At 37.1% G+C, this 24,558-nt stretch overlaps 1 protein-coding gene across 3 annotated transcripts in view; it reads right to left on the bottom strand.

The window, feature by feature from the left end:
• Nucleotides 1-24,558, bottom strand: part of CNTN5 (contactin 5) — a 598,136-nt gene that overhangs the window by 35,541 nt on the left and 538,037 nt on the right. For all 3 annotated transcript variants that reach the window (XM_066175731.1, XM_066175732.1, XM_066175733.1), the window contains one exon: nucleotides 12,468-12,588. In XM_066175731.1, coding sequence (XP_066031828.1) covers nucleotides 12,468-12,588 — 121 coding nt within the window. The remainder of the gene's footprint in view (nucleotides 1-12,467; nucleotides 12,589-24,558) is intronic.

Genomic DNA, 24,558 nt, shown 5'->3' with positions numbered 1-24,558 from the left:
GACACTTTCTCCAAAATGGAACTGCAGGAAGGGAAAAAAACTTCATCAATAGAAAGCCATTGCTGGTACTCTTTTGAGGGAGCCCAATGCTGTTTGAACATACCATGAGCTGCAGCAGAGTAGGACCTTTGAAAACTTCCAGTCGTCTGAACTCTGGTGAGTGGTGTGGTCCCACTTGCTGAAATGTCAGAGCTCAGAGCATGCAGATCAAGGTGGCAAACACAGGGATCTGGTGCCTCCCTTTGAAGAGGAAGTTGCAGCCAGTATTTCTGCACTACAGAGTTCAGCATTTTAATATTTTAGTGCTATTTCATGCAATCAAATTTTTTACTGGCTGGGTTTCTTAGTCCAAGAGTAAAAACAAATTTATCTGAACATCAAAGGCTAAAAAAATCCATTATTGAAGTATTTGTACATACTGTAATTTTTTTGTCATTTGCAGCTGTAAAGAGCTTCATATTTTCTCTGATATGCCTTCAACTAAAACACGGTTACATGAGTTGTGACAACAGCTGGATCAGAATTTTGTAATAGTTGGGGTCAATATCTTCAGAGTGAAAGAAACATTGAATCCTATAAATGAGAGAGCAAATTGTGCTATTCACTTGCCCCTCTTCGCTTGGCAATTATGTAAAAGCAACTAATTGGCAATAAATGTTGGAAATATATGGCGTTTAGAAATAATAGCGACAAGAAAGAGAAACCACTGTTTGAAATTCAGGAGATTCAATTCAGGAAATTTTAATACTGTGGATGTATGATGGAAGAATATTGTCTTCACAATGCACTGCAGTCTTCTCAGGAGCTCAGAGTATGGCTCTGGGCCATAGGAAGAACAAGGAACTCGGTTTTCCACTTCCATCGGCAATGAACATCTTCACTGCTGAGTGTCTCCCCTTGCTCTGCCTGCTCAATAGACTTGACTTTGCTGCTGTCAGTGCCTTTGATCAAGGTGCAAGCAATGCCTGGAATAAGATGGTGCCTCACATTGGACACCTTGCAGCTCTTGGCCTTCCAGAGTCCCATTTCATTTGCAGTGGAAATGTCTTGCTTTTCTTCCTTGGAGAAAACATGGAAGAAAGATATGTTCTTTGCACTCCTGCCTTCCTGCCAAGTGTTTGCTGCTCTTTGCTGGGAAGCACCAGGTCAGATCTTTGTCTCAGAAGAGAAAGTCCTGGGGCTAATTTAATAAAAAAGGGTGATTCTTCAATCTCCATCCTCTACTGTCTCAGGCTATCTGTTGATGTAGGAAAATATTAGTGAAATTTTTATTTGTAGCCATGAGGGAAAGTTTAGAGGAAAGCTGGGATTTTGATACAATCGTATGCTTTTACTGGGTTGGAGCCCTAGGCCCAGAATTATATAATGGTCCCAAGCACAAACAAAATTAAAGGAAAATATTTTAGTACATTTCCTTTATAACAATATTTCTCCCATGCACTCTGAATATTGTTAAAGAGTTTCTAGCCACTATATTATAACAAAAGTATATGCACCTTGCTTTTTTTAAAGGATGTAGAATAATGTTTATGCAGACATCCCCTGCTAAATTCTCAATATATTTTGTTGTCAGAGTTCTCTCATGTTTTTAAATGTTTTAAATGCATTCCTAGGCATGACAGTGTGTCATTATGCTTTCAGAGATGTGTGCTCTTACACAGTCTGCAGGGTGACTGCTAAAAAGCATTTCAATTTCCAACAGCAGGCATTCTCGAAAGTGGATTAATAAAGGACAAAGGCCTCAGTGATGACAAATGTATGTCAGTTAGCCAGGACATGAGTGCTATGCAGATGTCACCCATTTTTGCAGAAATCTCATTAAATTTGATGCTTGGATGTAATCATTCATGGTGTCAGTCAGATGGCTAATGCAGAAAGGCTTTTCTCCCAAGGCCTGTGTTATTGCTCAGGACCTCTAAAACAATTTTTTAGCTGAAAATAGCCAATTGAGGAAAAAAATCCATGGTCTGTTCAAGTGCTTATCTGGAAACTAGACAGAAAATGACTTGTCATAAATGGACTATAGTGCAGTTGACCTTCATGAAGAAGACATTTGGGGCTGTGAGGGGCTCTTATACAACTCTAGGAGCACTGGAAACCCACTGTCAAGGATATTAGTCAGTTATCTCCTTTCAGAGCAATTCCATAGATTGATACTTCATTTCAGGACATGCATGACTGCATTTTGGCAAATTTGTTTTATGTACTTTTTATTGTTGGAATGATCATCCTGAGAGGTTGCTAGATTGCTTGCCATGACAGAATGTTAATGTGAGAGTTCTTGAAAAACAATTACCAATAATAGCTGTAGTCATTCAGTGAGGCAGTGCCCTTTCCTGTGAATCCCAGGATATACAATGCTTTACTTCAGTGCTGCCTGACCAGGAGAATTCTTACTTTGACCAAACAGCTAAGAAGCCTGATAAGTAGCAGTTCACAAGCACGGATTTCCTGGCCTGAAGATTTTCACTTTTTGAATGACAAGGGGCACTGACTTGTCATCAAGAAGCTGAGAGGTTAAGAAAAACAGGATAAGAAAGAGACAGTAACTACAGAATAGTGGGAAAGGCACTTAAAACTACTGCATAAAACAGGAGCTTGCAGCATAAATCCTCTTCTCTGTACCCAGCTATGACAGACAATATGTTTGCACAAGGTGCAGAAGATGATGGAGAGAAATTTGGATGTATAGTAGATGCTAGAGGCACTGTTTTTAGTGGATACATCCATAGCTCCAGTCCCTCCATGTGTGGTTTCTGTAAAGAACATAAGGACAGTGGGCAGATGGAGAGGTTATAACCCAGCTGGTGTCGGGAAGGTTAGGTTTAGGGTTGGAATGTAAGAAAGAGAAGACGATGATTGACTATTTCATCCTGAATAGTCTCAACTCATTTCAGGGATGAGGGTCAAGGTAAACCCCTGGTGCCCTGCCTGAGAAGTCCTTCAGTGGTACCTATGTCATGTTGTGCCGCTTTCCCCTAATGACTTTTCTGCCTTGGCAAACCAAAAAACGGGGAATTTGGGTGAGGCAACCTTAAGAGCTGCTGATTTTTGTGAGCTCTGATTCCAGACTGCAGTCCAGAACCTCTGAGCTGGATTTTTTTGTAGTAGTAGTTGTTGACACAAATGTATGTATAGCGCAGTGAACTTGAATTTCATCTAAGGTGTAAAAGCACTAGTAGCCTAGGAATTGATCATGGATGACATTGCTAGCAGGTCCCACATAGAGTAAGAGACTGAATTTTAGAAGTGCCTCTTTCTTGGGCATGGGCTGCTTGCTACCTTTAGTGCTGGAGGGTATCTCTTCCAGCTGTCCCCGGCCCTGGTCCATGCTGCTTCCTTCACTCTCCGCAGTCCTACTGTGGGCACCAACACTCCCAGGACTACTTGTGTCTCTTTCAGGCACTGAGTTAATAAACACCATCACATCTGATCTCTAATTCAGGATTTGTTTCTAAACACTTTTTGACTGAAGTAAGTTCATATCTCTAAATTAATCTTGTAAAAAAGCTTCTTAGAACAAAGGATAATTTTTAAATTCTTGAAAAAAAAAAGGCTTTTTAAAGATATGAATCTATTTCCCTTTCATATAATTAAAAATATTAAAAAAATAAAATAAAGGTCCTATTACAAGATCAAATTGCTGGAAATATTTTGGTGAAGTCTGTGGGGTAAAGGGCTGATTCTACATCTACAATAATATGCTATCTTCCAATGCTGTAAATATGTCAGATGATACACTGAAGAGGGCCAAAGAACAGATCTGAACTCTAGCCCTGATCCTACCTGCTCTTATGTTGGCAGGCAGACCCAATCACAATTCCACAAACCCTGTGAAATGATGACTTTTCCAACCAGTGCTTTGGCACAATGAACGGATTACTGAGCAGGGGTAAATCCTTACAGGTGGCTTGCTATGCCCATCCTGAGGGAGGGGGACTGGGAATGTAAGTGTGTGAATTGGAACTCTGCTGTACCAACTAGCCTTGGGGAACAGTTCTGTATTATGGACATATTCTGTGAGCCCAAATAATGGGGTCTGTGCTCAGGGCATCTTCCTGACCTTTGCTACAGCTCAAATGTAATTTCAAGGACCAGCAAGAATGTGCTGACCTTGTTTACGTTCCATTTAATAATGTGTCTGAAAGCCTTTAAGCCCAAGTACTTGTCTTTAAGTTTTATTGGCAATATCACAACAGAAAGGAGCAGGGTGGTCAACCTAACCAGCAGTTCCTGCGTTATGTGTGCTCTGGGTCGCTGAAGTTCAGAGGAAACATTGCTTCTCAAAAAATAAAGGATAAGAGTGGATTTGTTGCTTAGATTGCTAGTTTTGCCAGTCTATAAGATGAATAGCTTTAACCTTTTTATTTTATTTTTAGACCACAAAAAGTGTACTGAAATCACAGATTGTAGTCACAAAGACTTTCATCCCTTCACACTGCTGGATTGTGCTCTGCTTCATTTCAACATCTTACAGCTTGCAGGTAGATGTTTGATCTCAATGCTCATATAACTTGTAGTAGGCCTGAACAGTGCATTTGGTTAGCTCTTCAGGCACAGTCCTAAAATAAAATGCATGTTTTATATTGTAGGAGGAAGCTGATTTTCATCCCAATTTTAATGAAGTTAGCTGACATGATTTTGTTTGTTTGGGTTTCTTTGTTTGGTTTTGTTTTTTTGCATTAAAGTGTGTACTGGTCAAAGGATTTTAATTAGCTCTGTGTATGTTCCTAAGTTTCCAGGGATATACAGCATTGATGCAGAGAATTAAGAGGTCTGGGCCATTTTTTTTTTTTTTTTCCCATTAGAAAATCACAGTGTCTGTTGGCATCCATAACAATATAAAATACAATTTGAGCAGTAGGAGTGAAAAGGATAATAAAAGCAAAGAACAGTGAGTAAGCTATTACTAAAATACCTAGTAAATAGCCGCCATCTAAATCTACTGAAATCCTTAAGTGTAGATGAATGAGATATTTCTGTAAACAAATTTAACTGTATTTATGCTTAGAGAGTACAGGTCTATTTGTAATGTAACTGACACCAATACATTTTTTCTCCTAAAGTATATTTTATAGTAGATATGAAATATAAAAATATTTTATAAAGTACTTCTATAAAATTATGAACTCATAAAATCATTAAGGTTGGAAAAGAGCACTAAGATTATTGTGTCCAATCATTAACTTAGCCCCATCATCTTCATCACCAATTCCTCAACCATGAACCTTTTGAGCACTTCCACAACTGGTGATTCCACCAATTCCCTGGGAAACATATTCCACTACTACCTTTTCCAAGGAAGATTTTTTTTCCTAATATCTAATCTAAAGCTCTCCAGGTGCAACCTGAGTCCATTTTATCTCATCCTAATGCTTATTACATGGGAGAAGGGATGGACCCCTGCCTCACTACAAGCTACTTTCAGGTAGTAGTAGTAGACTGAAATCCATATATCTATCTCTACCTCTATCTCTCTATCTATCCCTGCATCCATCCATCTATCTATCTGTCTATCTATCTATGTATCTATCTATCCATCTAAAAATTTTTAAATTATTAAGGTGATTAGATGTGGTGAAATGATCTTTTATATGATCATTTAAAATAATTTCTATGCATTTTATTTATTTGAATTATTTTCTGTTTTAGAAAATGCACATGTTGTTAGTTAGTACCTCAAATTCAAAACTTGAGCAAACTTACCTGGCTGCTGCATTGCTGTAGTTTCCTGGCACAGACCTAATTGTCATCTTCTTAGCTACACTCTCTCAGGCTTAGTTACCTTGTACTGTCAACCCTCACTACCTTTGTATACACTGTTTACATTGCTTACACTGCAGAAATTCAGACATTGAGTAAGTAATTTTGGGACAGGTAGTCTTTGCTCCTTCGCAAGTAGGTGGAGAAATTTTAAAGAAAATTTGGAGATAACCTCACTGCTCCATAGACTGCCAGTGTGTAATGCAGCATCCAGCACCTGTCTGAGTAGTTTGAAACCGATACAAACTTACTCTTTTGGTAATAATGAATTGTAAACCAGCTGTGCAAGATTAATTTGCAAGTAAGAGTTGATGGAATTAATTTGAAAACTTAACGTTACTTAAACCTGTAATTTGTTATGATAAAAACTTTCACTTTTTAAATAAGCATTAAAATCCTGGAAACTTGGTAGCCTTGATTAGGCACTGAAGCTTTCACAGATGTAAACCAACCTTTTTTACTTCACAACTTTGTATTCCTAACTCAGTCATGATGCTTCTAAAAAGGAATGTCATGCATGAAATGGAAAACTGTGAAAAATAACTACTCTAGTGTCTGGGGTCTCACTGTCATCTCTACAAATATAGAGGTTTATATAACAAAAAACACTCTGTTCTAAATGTGTGAAGCATTGTCCCCACTCTATGAGATAAGTATTACAGCAGGTTTTGCATGGATCCTCTTATCTGCAAGAAACTCTGATAGTCTTGGAAACTGTTGCCTAACCAGGACTACTACTCATCTCGGTGTATGTAAGAGGGCTCTCTACCTCTAACTGACTGTAGGAAGCCTCATGATGACTTCTGCGAAAATGAGTTAGACTCTTGTGTACTGTTCCCAACTTCCACTATTTTTCTTTGCTGAACTATGGGTGTTTTTCTCCAGCCAACCCCCCAAACTTGCAGAATACACAGTAAATGGCTTTGGTAGAACATTTTTCTACTCAAGCTTTTTTTTTTCTTGCAGCCTATGGCAAAACAGTGCTTCAAATGAATTCATTAGAAACTGTGTGTTTTAAGAGAAAAGGGATACTTTTTCCTAAAGTAAATGTAAGAAGTAGTCTTTTGCTCTTATCTATGATTTCTGCTGGTGTTCTTCAAAACCTCCCTGTCACTGTATAATAGATTTTGCACAAATGAGTTAGATAAATACAAACTGTAAACAAAATACTGTAGCTATTTGGATCCAATGTATGGGAGTAAGGGTCAACCCTTTCATGGTGTCAACCTCTTTATGATAAAGGTATTTCTTGTTCTAAACATCTCTACGGTAAAACATAGTTGAAGCATGGGATCATTTAGATGTCATTTGTAGTGAAAATATGAAAGCATAGATAACTTCAGATTTCAAGAGCATAATCGAAAATAAGAATGTCATAAGCCCTTTCCAGAAGTCATGCTTTAAAACACAAATTAATTCATCAAGCAGGCATTGTCTCAAGAAAAGCTGACACACGGCTGGCTACAAGATCACCTGAGACATCTGTGAGAGGCAGGTCTCCTGGCCGGTACTTGGGTGTTTGTTACCCATGTTTGTGATCATATCCTTAGTGTCAGAACATGACATGCATATTTATCCTGTATTAGAGCCTTCTGCTTAGGTAATCACTTCTTTTTGAAAAATCAGTTCAGAGACAACTCGACTACTGGTGTGCCAGTGTTCAGTGGAAAACCAGCCAAGCTGTAGTATTCTGCTGTTCTGCTCCTCTGCTACTTAATATTTGCTGCAAGTTGAAGACCTGGGCAGATAAGTAAAGGCTGGTAGCCAGAAAATGCACATGACATGGGAAAACTGTTCTTGGACTGATGTCAAGTAGAGGATTGACATTCATAAAAGTCATAAATCACTTCTACTTCTTAAATGGCTCTTGACTTTGTGTGCTGAGGAAAATATTTGTTGACTGTGTAGTGAGTATCTATATTATCCTGTAAACATTCTTGTTTGCGCTGCAAACGGGTATGCTTCATTTCCTTGGGTGAGCAAACAACAGAAGACATAAATTAAATGAAATCAGTTAATGACTTTGGTGTCAGGTATGTAAGTCCATAATGGGGATTTTTGTTGTATTCATTCACTCCTCTAAAATTATTTCTTTCTATCATCAGATATACCTAATTTCTGTCATGGGATTGCACTTGAGGTGCCACATTTGTGCAGGCCTGGTGCCAGAATAGTTACCAGCTTCTGTGAAAAGCTGTTTTCTCTTCTAGATATCCTTGAGATGTATCAGCCTATATATCTTCTGCTGTTACGGGCTCCGATGACTGTCTTCCAGAATACATTGCAGAAAATTTACTACTATCTCCATTATTGCCCCAATGGAGGGCAACCTGTTTTAGAGGGTGACATGCCTGTTATTTAGCTTTTATAAAGCTTTTTAGCTTTTTGCTTTCCAATAAACAACTCAGTGTATTGGAATAAGCCATTGACAGAGATTCACCTAAGGGGGTCTCTGTTCATTTCTAGGACAGGAGTCAATTCAATGAAAGAAGAAAATATTTGGGTTATTGGAGATGCCCTAAATTGTGCCTGACACATGCAGGTGCTCATTTGTTTGTCATTTGATTTCTGTGCTCTTGGCTCCTCTGCCTTAGAAAGAGGCTTGTACATATCTTGATCCCATCTAACAGCCACCTGCAGGTATAGCACACATTTAAGGAGAAAGTGTGATTTTGAGCTGTGGTCTGAAACAGATAAAAAGAGTTATCCTACCTCATAGATGACCACTGCAGCTGCTGAGCTAAGTTGAAAGTGACTGACACTGCCTCTTCTGTCTTAAATCAGTTCTGGCCTTTGATCTGAATCTTCTCTCATCCTCCCCATTTTCAGAGAGTAAAGGACTCTTTGGGGACCTCTACAGAATCAACGTGTGTTTCAAGGGGGGATGGTGGATCTTGGATGAATAAAGGATCATGACTCTTTTTTAGGCACCTAATAATAACAACTTGCTGATGAATTGAAGAGAATTTCGTAGAGTTATATTTTGGAGAGGAAATACTTTTTCAAGTTAGATAGTACCTTACCTGAATATAAACAGATGATGCCAGTATGTCAGGACAGCCCACCCTTGAAGACAACTGTTGCCCAGTATGAGACTACCGAAATACTTCTCACTCACAACCCACTCCAAGAATAAAATGCAAGACATTTAATTTGGAAAGTTAATGTACTGCCTGACAGGTCCAGCCACTGGCAGAACATCTCTTCCTAATCAAACCCACATTACTGGCACCATTAAAAAAAAAAATTGCTTGAGACCAATAAAAAGTTCTTCTTACTTTAATATACATAGTTTAATCACATTTTCAAAGCACTTAGAGAAGTATTTGGAGGGTTTTTTGAGTAGTTAGTGCTGATGGGACTTGAATCCTGATTTTGTCCAAACATGACATAGAATATCTTTTTATATATTCTTTTGAAATATTCCTGAAAGAGACCCACTAGGTCACAATTATTATTGAAAAAAATATTAGATGTGTTTTTCACTGAAAATTACCTAAATTCAAGACTTGTGAGGTAGTGAATTTGAAAATTTAAATTTTGAATTTAAAAAAACATGTAACACATTACAGAAAGTTGCAGAATAGAAACTTGCTGCTGTCTTTATTTCCTTTGTTTTTCAGGAATCTTCTTGCACCATTAATTACCTTCTTATGAGTAATTAGACTCAAGGAAATTGAGATTTACTTAACACTGTACATTCTCTGTTCTTTGTGTTGTCTTTCATTGGTGATATTTTTGGAATTTAACTTTCATTGTATAATGCAGAGTGAAGAAGAACACGGGCAAAAATAGTGGCATTCCCTGGCATGCATTCAAAGAAATTTTCAGTAGATCAAGTAGTAAAAATGGTTTCAAAATAAATAAATATTGTTTAAGGATACTCTATGTTTTCTCCACAATAAATTATACTGAGACATTGCACTTCCTTGAAAACACAGTGGTGCATGTCTGTCTGTTAAAGATCAGGATGTTAATTTTGAGCCACAGAAGTCTGCAAAATTCATTTCTGCTTCCTCCATCTGAGGAGGCTGCAGCAAGCTATAGTACTCTTCCAAGTCACTTGTAATTAAGTTCTGACAAAAAGTCCTTTGACTGAAAAATAGTGAACCAGTTGAATGTATACTTCAGTTTAAATTGAATCAATTTCCTAGTGGCAGTAATTCTGATATTTATGAATGTCTAAAGGAGGGGAATGAGATTATTTTAATTTAATTTATTATCCATGTCCAATTTATTTCATATAGAAACATTGTAAGATGAACAATTTTTCAAGAAAAATGACAATGATTTATTAAAATACCCTATGAACTCTATAAGAAAAGTAATGATTTGAATGGAGGTATATGCTGCTATGATATTATCAGTATTGTCACTGGCATTTTCTGCAGAGGCAAAAGGAGAAAAGGTAAGGTCAGAGCAAGGGTGTGTTGTAGGTTTGCTTATATCAATACATATAAGAGTTCATAACAGCTTCTGCTATCTCAGTTTGACTATGGGCTGCAACATTTAAAAGAAAAGGATGCTTTGTAATATGCATAAAATGAAATCATTTTAACTATAAACTGTACTGGAAATAAAGAAATGAAGAATAATATGGCTTTGGATTAAAAAGTTTACTGCATGAGTTTTCTTCATAGATGTTGACTTTGCCAGGTGGAATTCTTCAGACTTAACTGAAATATTTACTGAAACATCTTTTTCTTCTGGGATCTTCTTCTAAGCAATGTCCAGAATCACTGGAAGCTAAACATAAAGAAGTTTGAAAGGTGCTGCAATTTGGGATCATCGGTGTCAAATTGCACACTAAGAACACTCTACAGACTGAGATAGGGGAGAAAAAACAGTTAGAGATACTGAAATGAAAATGAAATTCCTGTAAAAGTACAAGGAGAGATAGGTTAGATTCTCATAAATATTTTTGATTTTTGCTCTGTTGAAGTCTGTAAGGACTGGTCATTCACAATTCTACAGTGCTTTAAACATTTTCTGCAATACAAAACAAAATTTATTGCTCTATCTTAAAATTATGCAGTTGTAGAAACAGGAAAAGGAGAAAATTGTAAGCAAAGCATATTTGAATTCATATTCCATTACAAAGCAATTATAAGCTTTTACTTCAATAGCATGGTGACATGGTGATGAGACTCACATAAATGCATCTTCATACTTCTTACAATGCCTTTTTAAAAATTTAATCTCAGACCTCTTTCTTGGAGAAGAATTTCATTTCTCCAGGAAATTCAATAAACTGATTTATACAACCAATATTCTTAAAATTAATTTTGTAATCAGTCTATCCTAGATAATAACTAAGACCTTTTTGTGACAAAAGTTCAATTTAAAGTTGAGATTGCCTTGCCTATCCATAGAGCCTTCTGCCCCTGTCTGAGACAGACAAAGATAACACAAAAGGCCTTGCATAACCCAGAAGGATGAATCATATTTCATAAGGCAGCTGAAATGGTATTACACGGTGAGTCAACTGAATACAACCATCCCGATAGTGCCATAACTCATAGAAATCTGATGGTCCTCAAAATGTCTTTATGGAAATATTTAACTATTACTCTCATGAAAATGTGAAGAGCCCTGCAGTCAGCCAGAAACATTCTTTGTCATTTTAAACATATATATATTTACCCTAAAAGTCGTGGATAGGAACATATTAAGTCTAAAGATATTGTGGAATGTGGTAAAAGAAATATTTTTGAAAGATTATAACACCCATATAATTTTTTATTATTTTTTTAAAATCTGTAGCTTTTCAAATATTAAGAAAATATCTACCTTGATTTATTATTTCAAAAATGTGTCATCCACAGTAAGGCTGCCCAGCTATGCTCCCTAGCAGGGATCCATCTCTCTTGGCATTGCCGGACCCACCAATCACCATGCCAGTAACCGAATTAAATCCTCAGACCCCCTCAGGCACTGAACACACGTGTGTGTATGCACACACATACACACAGACAGAGGTACTGCAGAATGCAGAAGCACTCAGCTTAATGGAAGGCACAGATGGTGCTGGTACTCTTCTTTACTGTAAACTAGTTGGGATCCTTGGTATGATCTGGGGTCCTTCAGGAAAAGGACTCCGTGTTCCTGTGCATAATCAGGAATGTTCAATGACAGGTAAAACGATTTAACAGATAATAAGACTGGGCATAAAGATGCAGTAGACAATTGGTGGTAATAATTCCATGTGTGAAAAAACCCAAATTCTTGTCATATTATGGGGCTTCTGTTTCATTGTTCATATCTATAATGTTACAAAAGGCTGCATGGGTACCCCTCTTAGGAAATGAATGGATGTTCCTGAACTATTAAAGCTGAAAGAATGGCTTGACCATAAAATGGAATGCAAAACATCACATAAAATAACAAAGAACTCATTATACCTACCTTACACAGGTCTGTGAAGGCTAATTGTCTGCATTTTTGCTAATCTGGTGTACCTTTTGTGCTGTTACTTCTCTTAAAACTGTCTATTAACCCACTGTCCTTTGTTTCTCTTTGCAATGTCTGCAGGTCAGTTTATGGTGAAACTGCTTTCAAAGACAGCAGGTTAATCGTAAATGACTTCAATAATGTAAAATCTGAGGACCACTTCATAGCAGAGCTGAAGCTTACTTATTTATAAGTGCCTAGTAAAACTGTGTGTGATGATTGTGTTTTCAGGGGTGAACCACAGGCATACTCACCCCTAACAAGCAGCTCTGTCTCATCTGACACGGTGTCCGCTGCGGTCTGGACCCTGCAACCATATCTCCCAGCGTGCATCAGGAGGATGTTCCTGATCATTAAATCTGCAGAGGACGCTTGCTGAAACAGGGATGGAGTGCCAGTTTAAAACTCAGTAAATCCGTATTCAAGGTAGTTCACAAAAATGTTTTTTGTACAGTTTGAGCAATTCTCGAATGCATCTTTCATCCTACAAAATGTATGTGTCCTAATACCCTCTTGTGAGGATTATCAGAACAGTGCATTTATGCAATTATTAATAGGGATTAAAGAAGAGAATTTTAGGTTTTTAATAACTTTGACTTTGCTTAAAGCACATTGTGCATATTTGCATGCTCAAAGAGAATTATTCCAACTAGCACAAGGAAATTCATTAAGGAGATGAACAGAAATATTTCGGATGCTATCCGTGATATTAAAAAAAGTCCTCTTAGAAATTAAGAACTTTCTTCTTCTCCCTCTTTACTGCAATGCAGTGATGTTTGGAATGCATCTTGCTACTGTGCTGAAATTAAAATAACTTGAAAGATAATATTAATTGATTTTTTTATTAATATAGAGGAAGTTAATGCTAAATATGACTGAGAAAATATGATCAGATTCTCATAATTCCTGATGAAATCTGTATGTATTGAAATCTGAACACTGCAAAATATATAGAGAGAGTATAAAGAGAGGAACCAGTTCAAATTTTCATTCTTTAGAATTCAATCCAACAGTCATTACAATTCCCCAAAGTTCACTTTAAGAAACATTGAGTATAGGTATATCCCTTCTCAGAATTGGTCTACTTTGCTAACCAAGCACACACTGACAGTCTTTCCTTGAACTATATATTTCTGTCCCATGAAGTGGTTCCAATTTTGATTCTGAGTGAATAGAATTGTACCCCGCATTCAAAATAAAATCTTACTAGGGATGTAAGTGTTGATACTTCTCTAGCTGTGTTGGAAATCTGTCACTGAATTCACCTAGATTCACATTTGCCTGTTTTTTTGGCAGACACTTATTCTGTGCTCATGTAGACACACTCAGATTCTTATCCTTATTCATTAGCAAGTTATGAGCTCTCACTTTATAACCAGTTGTTCATATGTGCATGACCTTGTTCTTCGTAGGTTCGCATTTTTTGTCTGCTCCCATCTGTTATTTTCATCATCTGCTATATTGGTAAGATGTCCAATTTTGTACCATACAATCGTCATTTGCATACTTCTTTCTTTTATGCCAAGGTCATTAATGACAAGATGAAATGGGATTCATTTCAAGATCCAATCTTCTATAATTTAGGTTTTTTTCTTTTTAGGCAGAAGGGTTTCTTTGCAGCACATCTTGGCACACTTCTTCAGTCAATCTTCTCTTCATTTACATTTTTTGAACTAACTTGTCGTAATATTCCATGCAGCATCAAGGCAAAATATTCAAATGCAAAGAAGAAAAAGAGAGGTGGAGACATCAAGGCTGCCTCTGAGCCCAGAGTGAATATGGGCATGATCTATAGCTTAATAATCCTGTAGATCTAAGAGCGTGATTACCGTGGGAGTGTTTTGCCTTCTGAAGTAGCCTAGATAATGATGTTGCTGAAGGGAAGATACTCAGACCAGTCAGGCCATAATGCAATTCTTATATTTTCGCTCTGGCATATGAGAAATCACAGCAATGGAAATGGATATCAGTACTCTGTAGCTCAAAATGCAAAAGAAGAGCACAGACTCCTACCAGGAGTCAAATTCGGGATATAATTTTTTTTAAGTTGTGTAACAGTAGCATTTACTAGCTATTGAAATGGGTTGCCCAAGATCATTAGTGATCTTAGTACAAAGCTTTAATTATTAAAAGGATAAGACCAGAACCAGTTCACATTTGTCCTCTCTTGAGGGTGATTTACATCTGATATGTGTTTAGTTGTTAAATGTGAGGAATAGTGTAATGGATAGCAACTCTCTGATTTCATTGCTCAGGAGCTGTTAAAAAATTTGGCTGCCACTCTAACTTCCAGAGGGTTCATGAATGTGTAAATCCTAATATTCTTATCAAGAAATATATATTTGTTTCATCTGCACACCTGTGTAACTGGGCAGACAAGGAGCAATTGAAAGAATCATTGCTCTAAGAGGAGAGCAGAGCAGTACAATAGATCTCTATGAAACACTTTTATTACAACATAACAGGATGTGCAGCCAGCATTCCTGAATATGTGTGAGTAGATTAAACTCAATGTGTTTAATACAGAGAGGTATATTTTCAGACACTGGATTCTTGATCATGATCAAGAAAATAAAGACACATTTTAGCTTCCATTTAGATAAGTAGGAGATATATTTGACCAGGGACTCTAAAAAAACCCAACTGCATTACTGCTGTTCAGTGGCATTTATAAAGTGGTCTTCATTAATTTTACAGACTCTTCCAAGTCTTGGAAGACAAATTATTTGTTCATTAATTTATCCTGTAATGAGAGGCTCTAGGCCACAAAAAGTTCTGGGGGAGGTTAAAGTGATGTGTTGGCTTTCTAAGTCTTAAGGAAATTTCTGCACCTTGTCACTGTAGTTCCTGCTTAAACTTAAACAATTACGATCCAGTTAAAAAAGAAAAACATACTAAGTGGGAATGCAGCATAGACTCCATTAAGAAAAGCATCTAAGATCAGAAGCTTTCTTTTCTTCTAGACTTCTGCCAGTGGAAAAAGATGTGAAGCTTCAGCAAAGCAGAGACATTCAGTTCACCTTGTGGGAAGACCAAAACTGGGTGATATCGATGCAAACAGTGTAAGAAAGTCTCACCTGGGCTAACAGGATTCCGGACAGCCTGATGCATCAGCAACTTTGTGGTCTCAATTTTATTCAAAGCTGAAGTTAGTGGCATTAAAATTTTTTTGTCTAGGTCTAAATTTTGATGCTATTAAGCGTATATTTTCAAAGGCTGCCTTTTATTTCACTGATTTTATGCTCTTTAATGACAGGGAATATTTTGCAAGAAATGTGTTATTTCAAAGCAGCATTTTACTAGAAAAATCTGTATTCCTTGGTGTTGTGAGCATCATCTATTATCCATTTAACCAAATATCAGAACTTTAATCTCAGTATAAACTTTTACTGTGTGAAATGTAGATTGTAATTTTCTGAAGTTAAAACTTAAAAGAAAACAAAACAAAACCGATAGGTTCAACAACCAACTTTTACTGATTTTCAGGAAAGCATAGAGTAACCTTCAAGGTCAGCATCAGCTACAGATCTGCTGTAAACTGTTGATCTTCATTAAGCAGCAAATAAATAATAATAGAGCTCAGAATGCTATCTATCATGACTAATGTTTCTCTCCAGCACTACAAATTATTGTACCATTCATAGTATGCTCCCAAGCATCCCATTCATCTGGTTCTGGGCAGCTCCAATGCTGAATGATATCTCAAGCTATGGCTCTCTCTGCTTCAGTGTGGCATGTTGTCTGAGGTCACAGTCATGTCTGCAATGTATCTAATTAGCTTTACATGTAAAGTATTGCTTGAAACAATTTAAAAAAAAAAAAATTGGTGCCACCTGTGCATTGACATTTGCTTTTGATGTGGAAATACTTTCCCAAATTCAAAAAGGCTCCAAGGAGCACATAACATGCATATTTTGCTCAGTAGTAATGACATAATTGCAATTTATCTTTTGCACCATTGTCCTAATGTTGGGGTATATTCAGGAACAAAAAAGGTAAAATAAGACAATTTTCAGAGAATTTACTGTTGGGGAATTAATACTTCTTCAGTCATCTCAAATACCCACAGAGAGGAACTCGTGTGTGGATTTTTTTCTTTTTCTCATCTCATAAATCTTAAGAGGTTGTTGTGGGATCCTGGACTGATACTAGTTAATTACTCAGTCAATCACTTAACTGCCTAGGTGCAGAGGGTGTGCACACCATCACCAGAGGCTACAGCTGGGTGTTGGATAAGATAAAGGAAGAGGCTGAAAAAAGGCAGATCCTGCAAGTTGGGATCCTACTTTTCATCATGCCAAAGTCCTTACAGCAGTGACTGGCTGTGGAAATTCCCTTCCAGAGAAGTAGCAGGACATTCACACACAGCCCAAAGGTATTCGCCCTTTCTGGGGTGGGGGTGGGGGGGGCATAACTGACTTAACTGACTCAGTTTCACTGACATAAGAGGCAGCTGTGATGTCTTAGTCTTAGAATGTGTCGTAAACCATCAGACTCCTGAAGTGTCTGATGATCACTCCTGAAGTGTCCCAAAGTATTACATCATTCAGTGTAAAATTCCCTGCCTCAGAGGAGGTACTTGGGCATGCCCACCCAAACCTGAGTAAATATAAACCCAGTGGACTTCTTGTTTCTCCCACCCCTCATGGCTCAAGACAGTGACAATTACTTTGACTAGACTGGGACCCTCACCACTGAGGAGACCAGAAGTAGTGAATCTATGCAGTGGTGACACACTTGCTGTCTCTCTGTCATTCTCTTTCTCTCCCTGCCCCCATTCTCTTTTCCTATTTCTTTCTCTCTATCTCCTCCTCTCTCCCTCACATTTACTGATAAATGAAAATCCATACTAATGACTTCGACATATGGTCTCGTTTGCACCTTAATTTGGGCAAAGACATCTCTCTAATTTTAATAACTAGATCTTAACTGTTGTAAGTTGCTTTGCAATAAACAACTTTTACATATGTTTCTTCCCTCAGATGAAGAGAATTATACTTACTCTTCCCGTGAGAGTGAGTTCATTGTCCTGAGCCAGTTGCTAGGAAACCTCTCTGTTAATCTGTCCATTTGCTGAGTTTTTATCTCTAAACCAAGCTGGACCATTCGATGTATCCAACCTTTTCTCCTGAAGACTTTGCACAAGAACAATTTCTAATCTGCCTGCATTTGAAATGGAGCTCACAATTACACCCTAGAGCACTTTCTTAACATCGAGTAAGTCTTTTGTTCCCTTCTCCCTATCTCTTCCATGAAAGAATTAGACTTGGGTTGATTATTACATAATTTATCATATATGCTCAAACTACAAAACCATATGTGGAAAATATATATGAAATATCATTATTTTGTCATTGTTTCAAACCCAGCTTTCATTTAGTCTGCTTCTAATGCTGCTCATTTTCCACATTCATTGTCATACTTTCCTTCTGCACTCCAGCTGCAGTTCTTTGAATGTAGCTCTGATTTATCTTGGAAAGAGGGACAAAAAGCCAAAGAAGTTCATAATACTGGGTAGTTGATAGAGATGACGTGTTGACCCACAGCTCTCAACTTCTGCACTGCAAGGGCTTGGGGACTGCCTCTTATTGTGCAGAGAATTCAGGCTGGGAACTCAGCCTGGACAGCATGCAGTGAAGACTGTCTCTTTGCCTGGGAAGAATGTGTCTAAAATGGGTAATGAGAACGTTACAAATGATCATGATTCAACAAAAGTTTAAATCAAAGGGAAGAAAAGAGTGGGCAAACACTGCCTACCATTGCAGGAAATCTTTTATGATGAAAGCCAAAGTGGAGTTTGAGCCACTTTTTTACTATGACTACAGGGGTTTTTCAAAGTTTGCTGCCTGTCATCTGAATCTCTTGACAGTGAGAGGTGAGGATGCTTTCCTACAAAGTAGTTTTTATACAGAAGAGAGTGCTTGGGAGGTACCAAAAGCCTAAAAAGATTCTATTGTGTTTAAACCAAGAACAATAAAACAATGCTGTGTTGAATAAAAAGGACTGAGGTTTGATCCTAAACAAGAATGACCTGGGTTGATAATGATAACTTTTTCAATTTAAATGATCATTTAAAATATGTGGGTGTTCTTACATATAACACACAGCATAGGTGTATTCCTGACTCATACATTACTTCATTTAGCAAAATAGCCTTTATTAATGAAATTCAGTTAGATTAGATTGAAAATTTATTTCACAGTTGATTTTTTGCCATATTTGAACAGCAATGGAGTTTTTATTTTGGTGAGTTCATCTGAAGCAAACTAATGATTATACAGAATAAACTTATGGCAGTGTCATCTTTGTACCAGTAAGTGAGCAACAACAACAGTAAATGAGAACCTGCAATACAATAAAGTTCTTTTAAATAATATCGACAATTTATATGTTCATTATTGGTGGACTGTTGGCTTGAAGCCAAATTCTGTCCATATTGTGTTTAGGGCAATTTAAGTGCCATTTCATGTGAATTCTAAGGTTTGAACATATCAACTACATCTGTCTAATGCTTGTGATGATTACAAATTGCAAATATTTGATCTTCTAAGAAGCAGAAGATCTCTTGATTGACATATTGATAATGGAAAATTATATTCTGAGCTCTGTCTTTTAATCATATAAGCACATTTGGAACAAGGAAGATGAAATCATTGTTATCAGTTTTGCTGTTATTAATGGTATGTGGTAGGATAATAATGGTAATATAGCAGTATCCAGGCTGGTGCAGATTGACTCGGGCATACCCGATAAAACAACTTGCATTTCCCATGTCTATAAGAAGTGAAAAAGATGGCTTTAGGCTTATAAATCCTTAAGAACTGTCCAGAGGGAGTACAAACCCTTAGAGTGGCAGTATTTATGAACAATTTGCATAGACAAGGCAAGAATTTTGAAAAGAGTTGTTTTGGTGAGCAGCGGTGGCTTTGAATGGACACCAAAGAGTGATGGAGTGTTGAGAGTGGATAGGGAGAACTGGAATCAGCTTGAAATGCTTCAAATGCATCCCAAGTGCATCTTGAATTGCTGCAAATGAGTTTGGTTAATTCCATTGAAAGAAGATAGAAAAAGAGATAAAGTTAAAAGAATATCAGCTGTCAGTTGTTATGTCATGTAGTTTTGTGAAATCAAGGAATTAATGAAAGCATGGAAAAAGTGATGAGAATGGGAAGGAATGAGAAAAGAGATGGGATATGAAATGGCAAGCTTCAGGACAAAAAGGCTGACTATACATTTGAGATTTTATTACCCAGAGAAAAAAGAAGAAAATACTCTAGAGGGTCCCTCCAGTGCAGTAGGTGACAATGAAAATGATGATTATGTTTTGCTGGGTTTTTTTGCCCGTACTGTTATATCAGTTTCTTTTGGACCTACTTAAAATTCCTATTTGCTAATGTTAATTGGAATATATTAATTAAGAGCAGTTGTTACACAAAGATTGATTGTTAAGATTTTTAGTATGTATATTGTTTGATAACATTTATGAAGTATTTATGTGAATATTATCTACTGTGCTGCATGCTGTGTCTTGGTTTACCAAACAGGAGACAAAAAAAAAGGGGCAAGAGGTAGAGGTGAGTCTCAGGACAGTGAAAGCTATTTCCTATGACAATTCTCTGTAATGATGCAATTGAGGTTTGCAGGTGCAAGGCTTCAGGAATAAAACCGGAAGATTGGGAGTGTAAGAACTGAAATGGAGAAGTACTCCCAGGAAGGCTTTAGAAAGCACTGCTACAACAGCTGAGGAGAAAGGTTGCAGAGCTGCAAGTGTAAAATTGGCAGCAGAGCTCTAAATGGAGGCTTCGTTAGGAACTGCTATTGATCAGCTGTTGAAACAATCGACTCCGCTGTTATAGCCCAGATTAACACTGTTCCAAGCAGTTTAATGATCCATCAGCTGCAAGCAAACAGAGGGAAGAATGGACTGCCATGAAATGTCTTTTATTTCTCTGAAGATTTTGTGCATTAGAATGCTTTCTGTAAACAAGAAAAGGTACAAAATACCACAATAGAACAAATCAGTAAAAATTATCGTACTGTATTTCATGACTTATTTCAATCATTTTTAATAGAAATTTGCCAGAAATGTTAAGGGGCTCACGTTTTCCAAAATTATTGATTATCTCCCTTGTCAAAAATAAAATAAAATAGAAGAGTTCAGAGAATTGCAAAGGTTGGAAAATCATCGAGTCCCACCATTAGTCCCATCAGCACTGCTGTGTTCCCCCTTAAACCATATTCCCAAGTGCCAGATCCACAGTCCTTTTGAACATTTCCAGGACTGGTGATTTCACCACTTCCTTGGGCAGCTTGTTCCAATGCCTGGCCACCCTTTCAGTGAAGTAATATTTTCTGATTGAAATCTTCCCTAGTGCAACCTGGTCACTTCCCCTCAGCCTGTCACTTGTTACCTGGGACAGGAGAACAGATCTCCACCTCACTACATCCTCTTCTGAAGTAGCTGTAAACGGCAAGCCTCAGCCTCCTTTTCTCTAGGCTAAACAAGAAAAGATGTTGCTTATCATCTCTGTCCCTTACTCTCTGTCAATAGCCAAAGCCACAAGCACTTGTGTGCAGCAATTTACATACTTTTTTTGATTCTAGGAAATGTTTGGAGTGTCTCTTTCTAGCACAGCATGAAATAAATTCAATCAGTTCACTAGAACTGTTTATGTCCTGGAAGCAACACATGGTAAAGTGCTGTATTTCACTGTGGTCTTTGTTGTGTCTGGATTTTGGTTTGTGGTTACCAGTTAAAGAATTCAAATTCAAGAAATCCTTATTCCATTTAGTACCCTATCTAATTCACAGTAACTATTTATTACCAGAAGACGAGATTTAAAAAATAAAAATTAAACTGCTCCTGATAGCTCAGGTAGGTAGTTGCTGTAGCATGACAAGTAGGCAAAACCTGATATTGAGCATAGGGCTGAAATATCTGGAGATTAGAGTTGACAGTAATGGCTGTGTTCAGCCTCTTCCAGCAGCAGGAATGGATTGCAACAGACAGTGAAACAAATTGGTAGCAATGACGCTGATATGGCAGCTTTACCCTGAACAGAAATTCACTGTGCATAGAGCTTGTCACCTTCTGCAAGGCTTCTGACAGCTATTGCTGTTTTCCTCATGTGGGGAGGCAGAAGGGGTGTTACGTAAACCCCCTATTTAATTAACCTTGTTTGGGGTTACATCCAATAAAGAGGAAAGTCATTATTATTAACAGTCTGCTGTTTTAATTGATTTCATGTAGTGTAGAACTCAGCCCCTTAGCCCTTCCTATTTAGAAACACTTAGGAAATTTTAATCCTAATTTCTCAAATATGGTAAAAGTACTACAAGAAATCAGGGAGTGACTTGAAAATACAAAGAAATGTACAAATTTATGCACTTGCCAAAATTGTAGGTTATCAAATTGAAATCTCCAGTACTTGGCAGGAATTAAATGCATTGTTCAATCTGTACCTACCGTCCTTTTTGAAGAAAAACAGTAGATTTCCACTCACTTTCATGTGAACAAATAACCATTGTAAAATGTAACATGACAAGATGTGCTTATTGCTTCCCCTGGTGTCAGTTTCAGCTAAGATCAAAGACCAAGAACATATTCAGACCAAATCACTTTCCTGAGTCTGAAAAGTCAAGGTGAGGGACATTAAGAGCAGTGCTGTTTCTTACCAGTCTGTGGATAACCACAGTAAATCATTTTGTTTGGCTGCTATAAAAACAATATCAGCCTTCAAGCACAAAGTGGGAACGATGATAGTTGGATGAAAATCTACTGAAAAAATCAGATATTTCTAGATGAAAAAGGGATATGTCTATGAGAAAATTAAGGTTAGTAAAGATTTTAGGAGAGCACATTTTGAATAGAATTTTGACTAGGACTTCTAGATTTGGCACAAGGGACAGAAAATCAAAACTATCCTAATAGAAGCAAGCAGGCCTATACTTTCCGAGTTTATTGGATACTGTCTTGCTATATAAAAAAAAAATTGGAAATTCAGACTTCCATGCAAATTTTTTTCTATTAATTACACAGATTATCCCTCAGAGAACTTGAAATATTATCAAATCTTTTGTTAGACAAAATAGGACTTTACCAATGCCAAAGGATTCTGGTTTTTTATAACCCTTGGCATTACTGTTCTTCCACCAGATGTACTGTGAAGTTACATGTCCACAACCTTTGAGATGTTCTCTTTTCCTAGACTACAATCTTCAGTCATCCCAGTGGAATTCAGCTGGTACATTTTCCTTAATATTCCCTTTATGCACAAATTGACATTCTTATCACTTATATTTTTGCCAGGCAAACCCCTGAGTACCTAATTAGGTATGGGTACTAAATCATTGATAGCTCCGTAAAGAACAGCAAAAATACCTTGTATAAAAAAATTACTTCTCAATATGAAAAATTATAGCACTTTTTTTGGTACAAAGGGGACTCATATAATTTCAAAACAAGCCAAGTAATATTTATTGCTATGAGAAGATTTTCTTTTTAATTTTAATGTCTAGGGATCATGAAATTTTAGTAAGTTAAAGCTTATCTACAGCCCAAATAAATGTTGCTTTGGCAATAGTTTTTATAACATTGCATTAAGCATCAAGATACTCATCACACTTAACACTTGGGTTTGCCACAGTGAAGGTATGAGCACTGCAACCAGTGATGAGAAGTTTATTGTGGTTTTATTATTAGCAAAACACATTTAAATAGTGTTTAATTTGTCTGGATTTCATATGAATAAACAAATTGCAGGCAGGCCTGAAAATACTTTTATCTGATGAAATATCAATGAATGCAGAAAAAATGGACATAATACTCTGTGACTTCAGTCACACAAAAGATATTATTTTTCTTAAATGTACTCCATTAAAAAGCATTTTCTTTGGGATCAGCTCATATGATTTTGAAGTGTTTCATTCAGAGGAGCAAAGTAAGGGATGTAGATACAACTCTATTAAACTTAGAGGTCCTGTTTTCTTCATTCATAAACCTGTGGTTTTAACACACTGTGTATCTCAACTTTGAAACTGCATAGGTTAAAGGAGATTACACCACAACAAAAAAGGAGTTTTATCTTTCTTTGTCCCTGGTACCTGGTCATGCTTTAGATATTAATAAAATAAAGAAATGCATTTCTCTAACCCTTTTATTAATTTCTCATTTTATTTAGTTAACAGAAATGATAATGAGGTACAACTGACAATATTCTATAAATGAGTAGGTATGGGAATTATGTCAAAACACTAAAAAAATTGCTCTATTACCACAGTCACTATCATGACTTTCAAGACTTACATCTCTCAACTGATCCAGCTTCATTTCAGGACAACGCAAAAATCTAGATATTTTAACCACTACTTTAAAAGAATATCGAAAGATGTGTCACATTTTGTTTCCAACAGCATTCAGAATATTTCCATGATGATTGTCCTAAGAGGGCCATGTTTGGTTACATCTGTTCTGAGGAGCAATGTAGCTCCCCACCCCTCATCCTTCCTGTAAGTTGCTAACAGCTATTTTCAGTCCCCTTCCACCTGATCCAAGCCAACACTTCCACTCTCTCTTTAGGATGAAGAGAAATGTCTTGCCATTTAAATGAGTTAGGAATGCAAGTAAAGAAAGCATGGCCTGACCATCTTGTAAAGGCAAATGGAACTAGTCCAGTCTAAAAATATTGGGATTTGATGCTTCATTTTGGTACTTCCTTAAATTTGCATATTATTTCACTATTTCAACATGATTTTAACAGTGATATCTAATTCTGTAATATTTTACAAAATATATAATGCCTTTATTTCCAGACTGATTATATTTTCTGATCAAATGAAGTTTGCTGTTTGTTAAAACCCACGTTTTAGGAAAAAAAAAATACTTATGCCCCTCTGAAGAGAAAAACAAATCAGATTTTTACTTAATAAACTACTCTTTAAAATCCTCTTAGTCACTTAGTCATTTAGACACTGAGAATTGACTCCATTATGAGAGACTTGTTCAGCCTGGAGGAGACTGAGGTGAGGGCTTGTTGCCGTCTACTTCCTTATTAAGGGAAGAAAAAGGGTAGGTACAGATCTCTTCACACTTATGACCAGTGACAAGACCCAAGGGAATGGCCTGAAGGTGATTCAGGGGAGGTTTAGGCTGAGTATCAGGAGAAGGTTCTCCACTCAGAGGGTGTTTGGGCACTGGAACAGGCTCCCCAAGGCAGTGGTCACAGCACCAGTCTGACAGAGTTCAGAAAGTGTTTGGACAAAACTCTCAGGAACATGGTGTGACTTTTGGGGATGGTGTTGTGCAGGGCCAGGAGCTGGACTTTGATGACCCATGTGGGCCACTTC

The sequence above is a fragment of the Chamaea fasciata genome, unplaced genomic scaffold, assembly GCF_029207755.1.
Source record: "Chamaea fasciata isolate MVZ Bird 193981 ecotype frontalis unplaced genomic scaffold, bChaFas1.0.hap1 SCAF_2, whole genome shotgun sequence".
NCBI classification, from domain to species: domain Eukaryota; kingdom Metazoa; phylum Chordata; class Aves; order Passeriformes; family Sylviidae; genus Chamaea; species Chamaea fasciata.
Note: the sequence above shows the minus strand (reverse complement) of the source record. Positions and strands in the feature narration are given on the sequence as shown.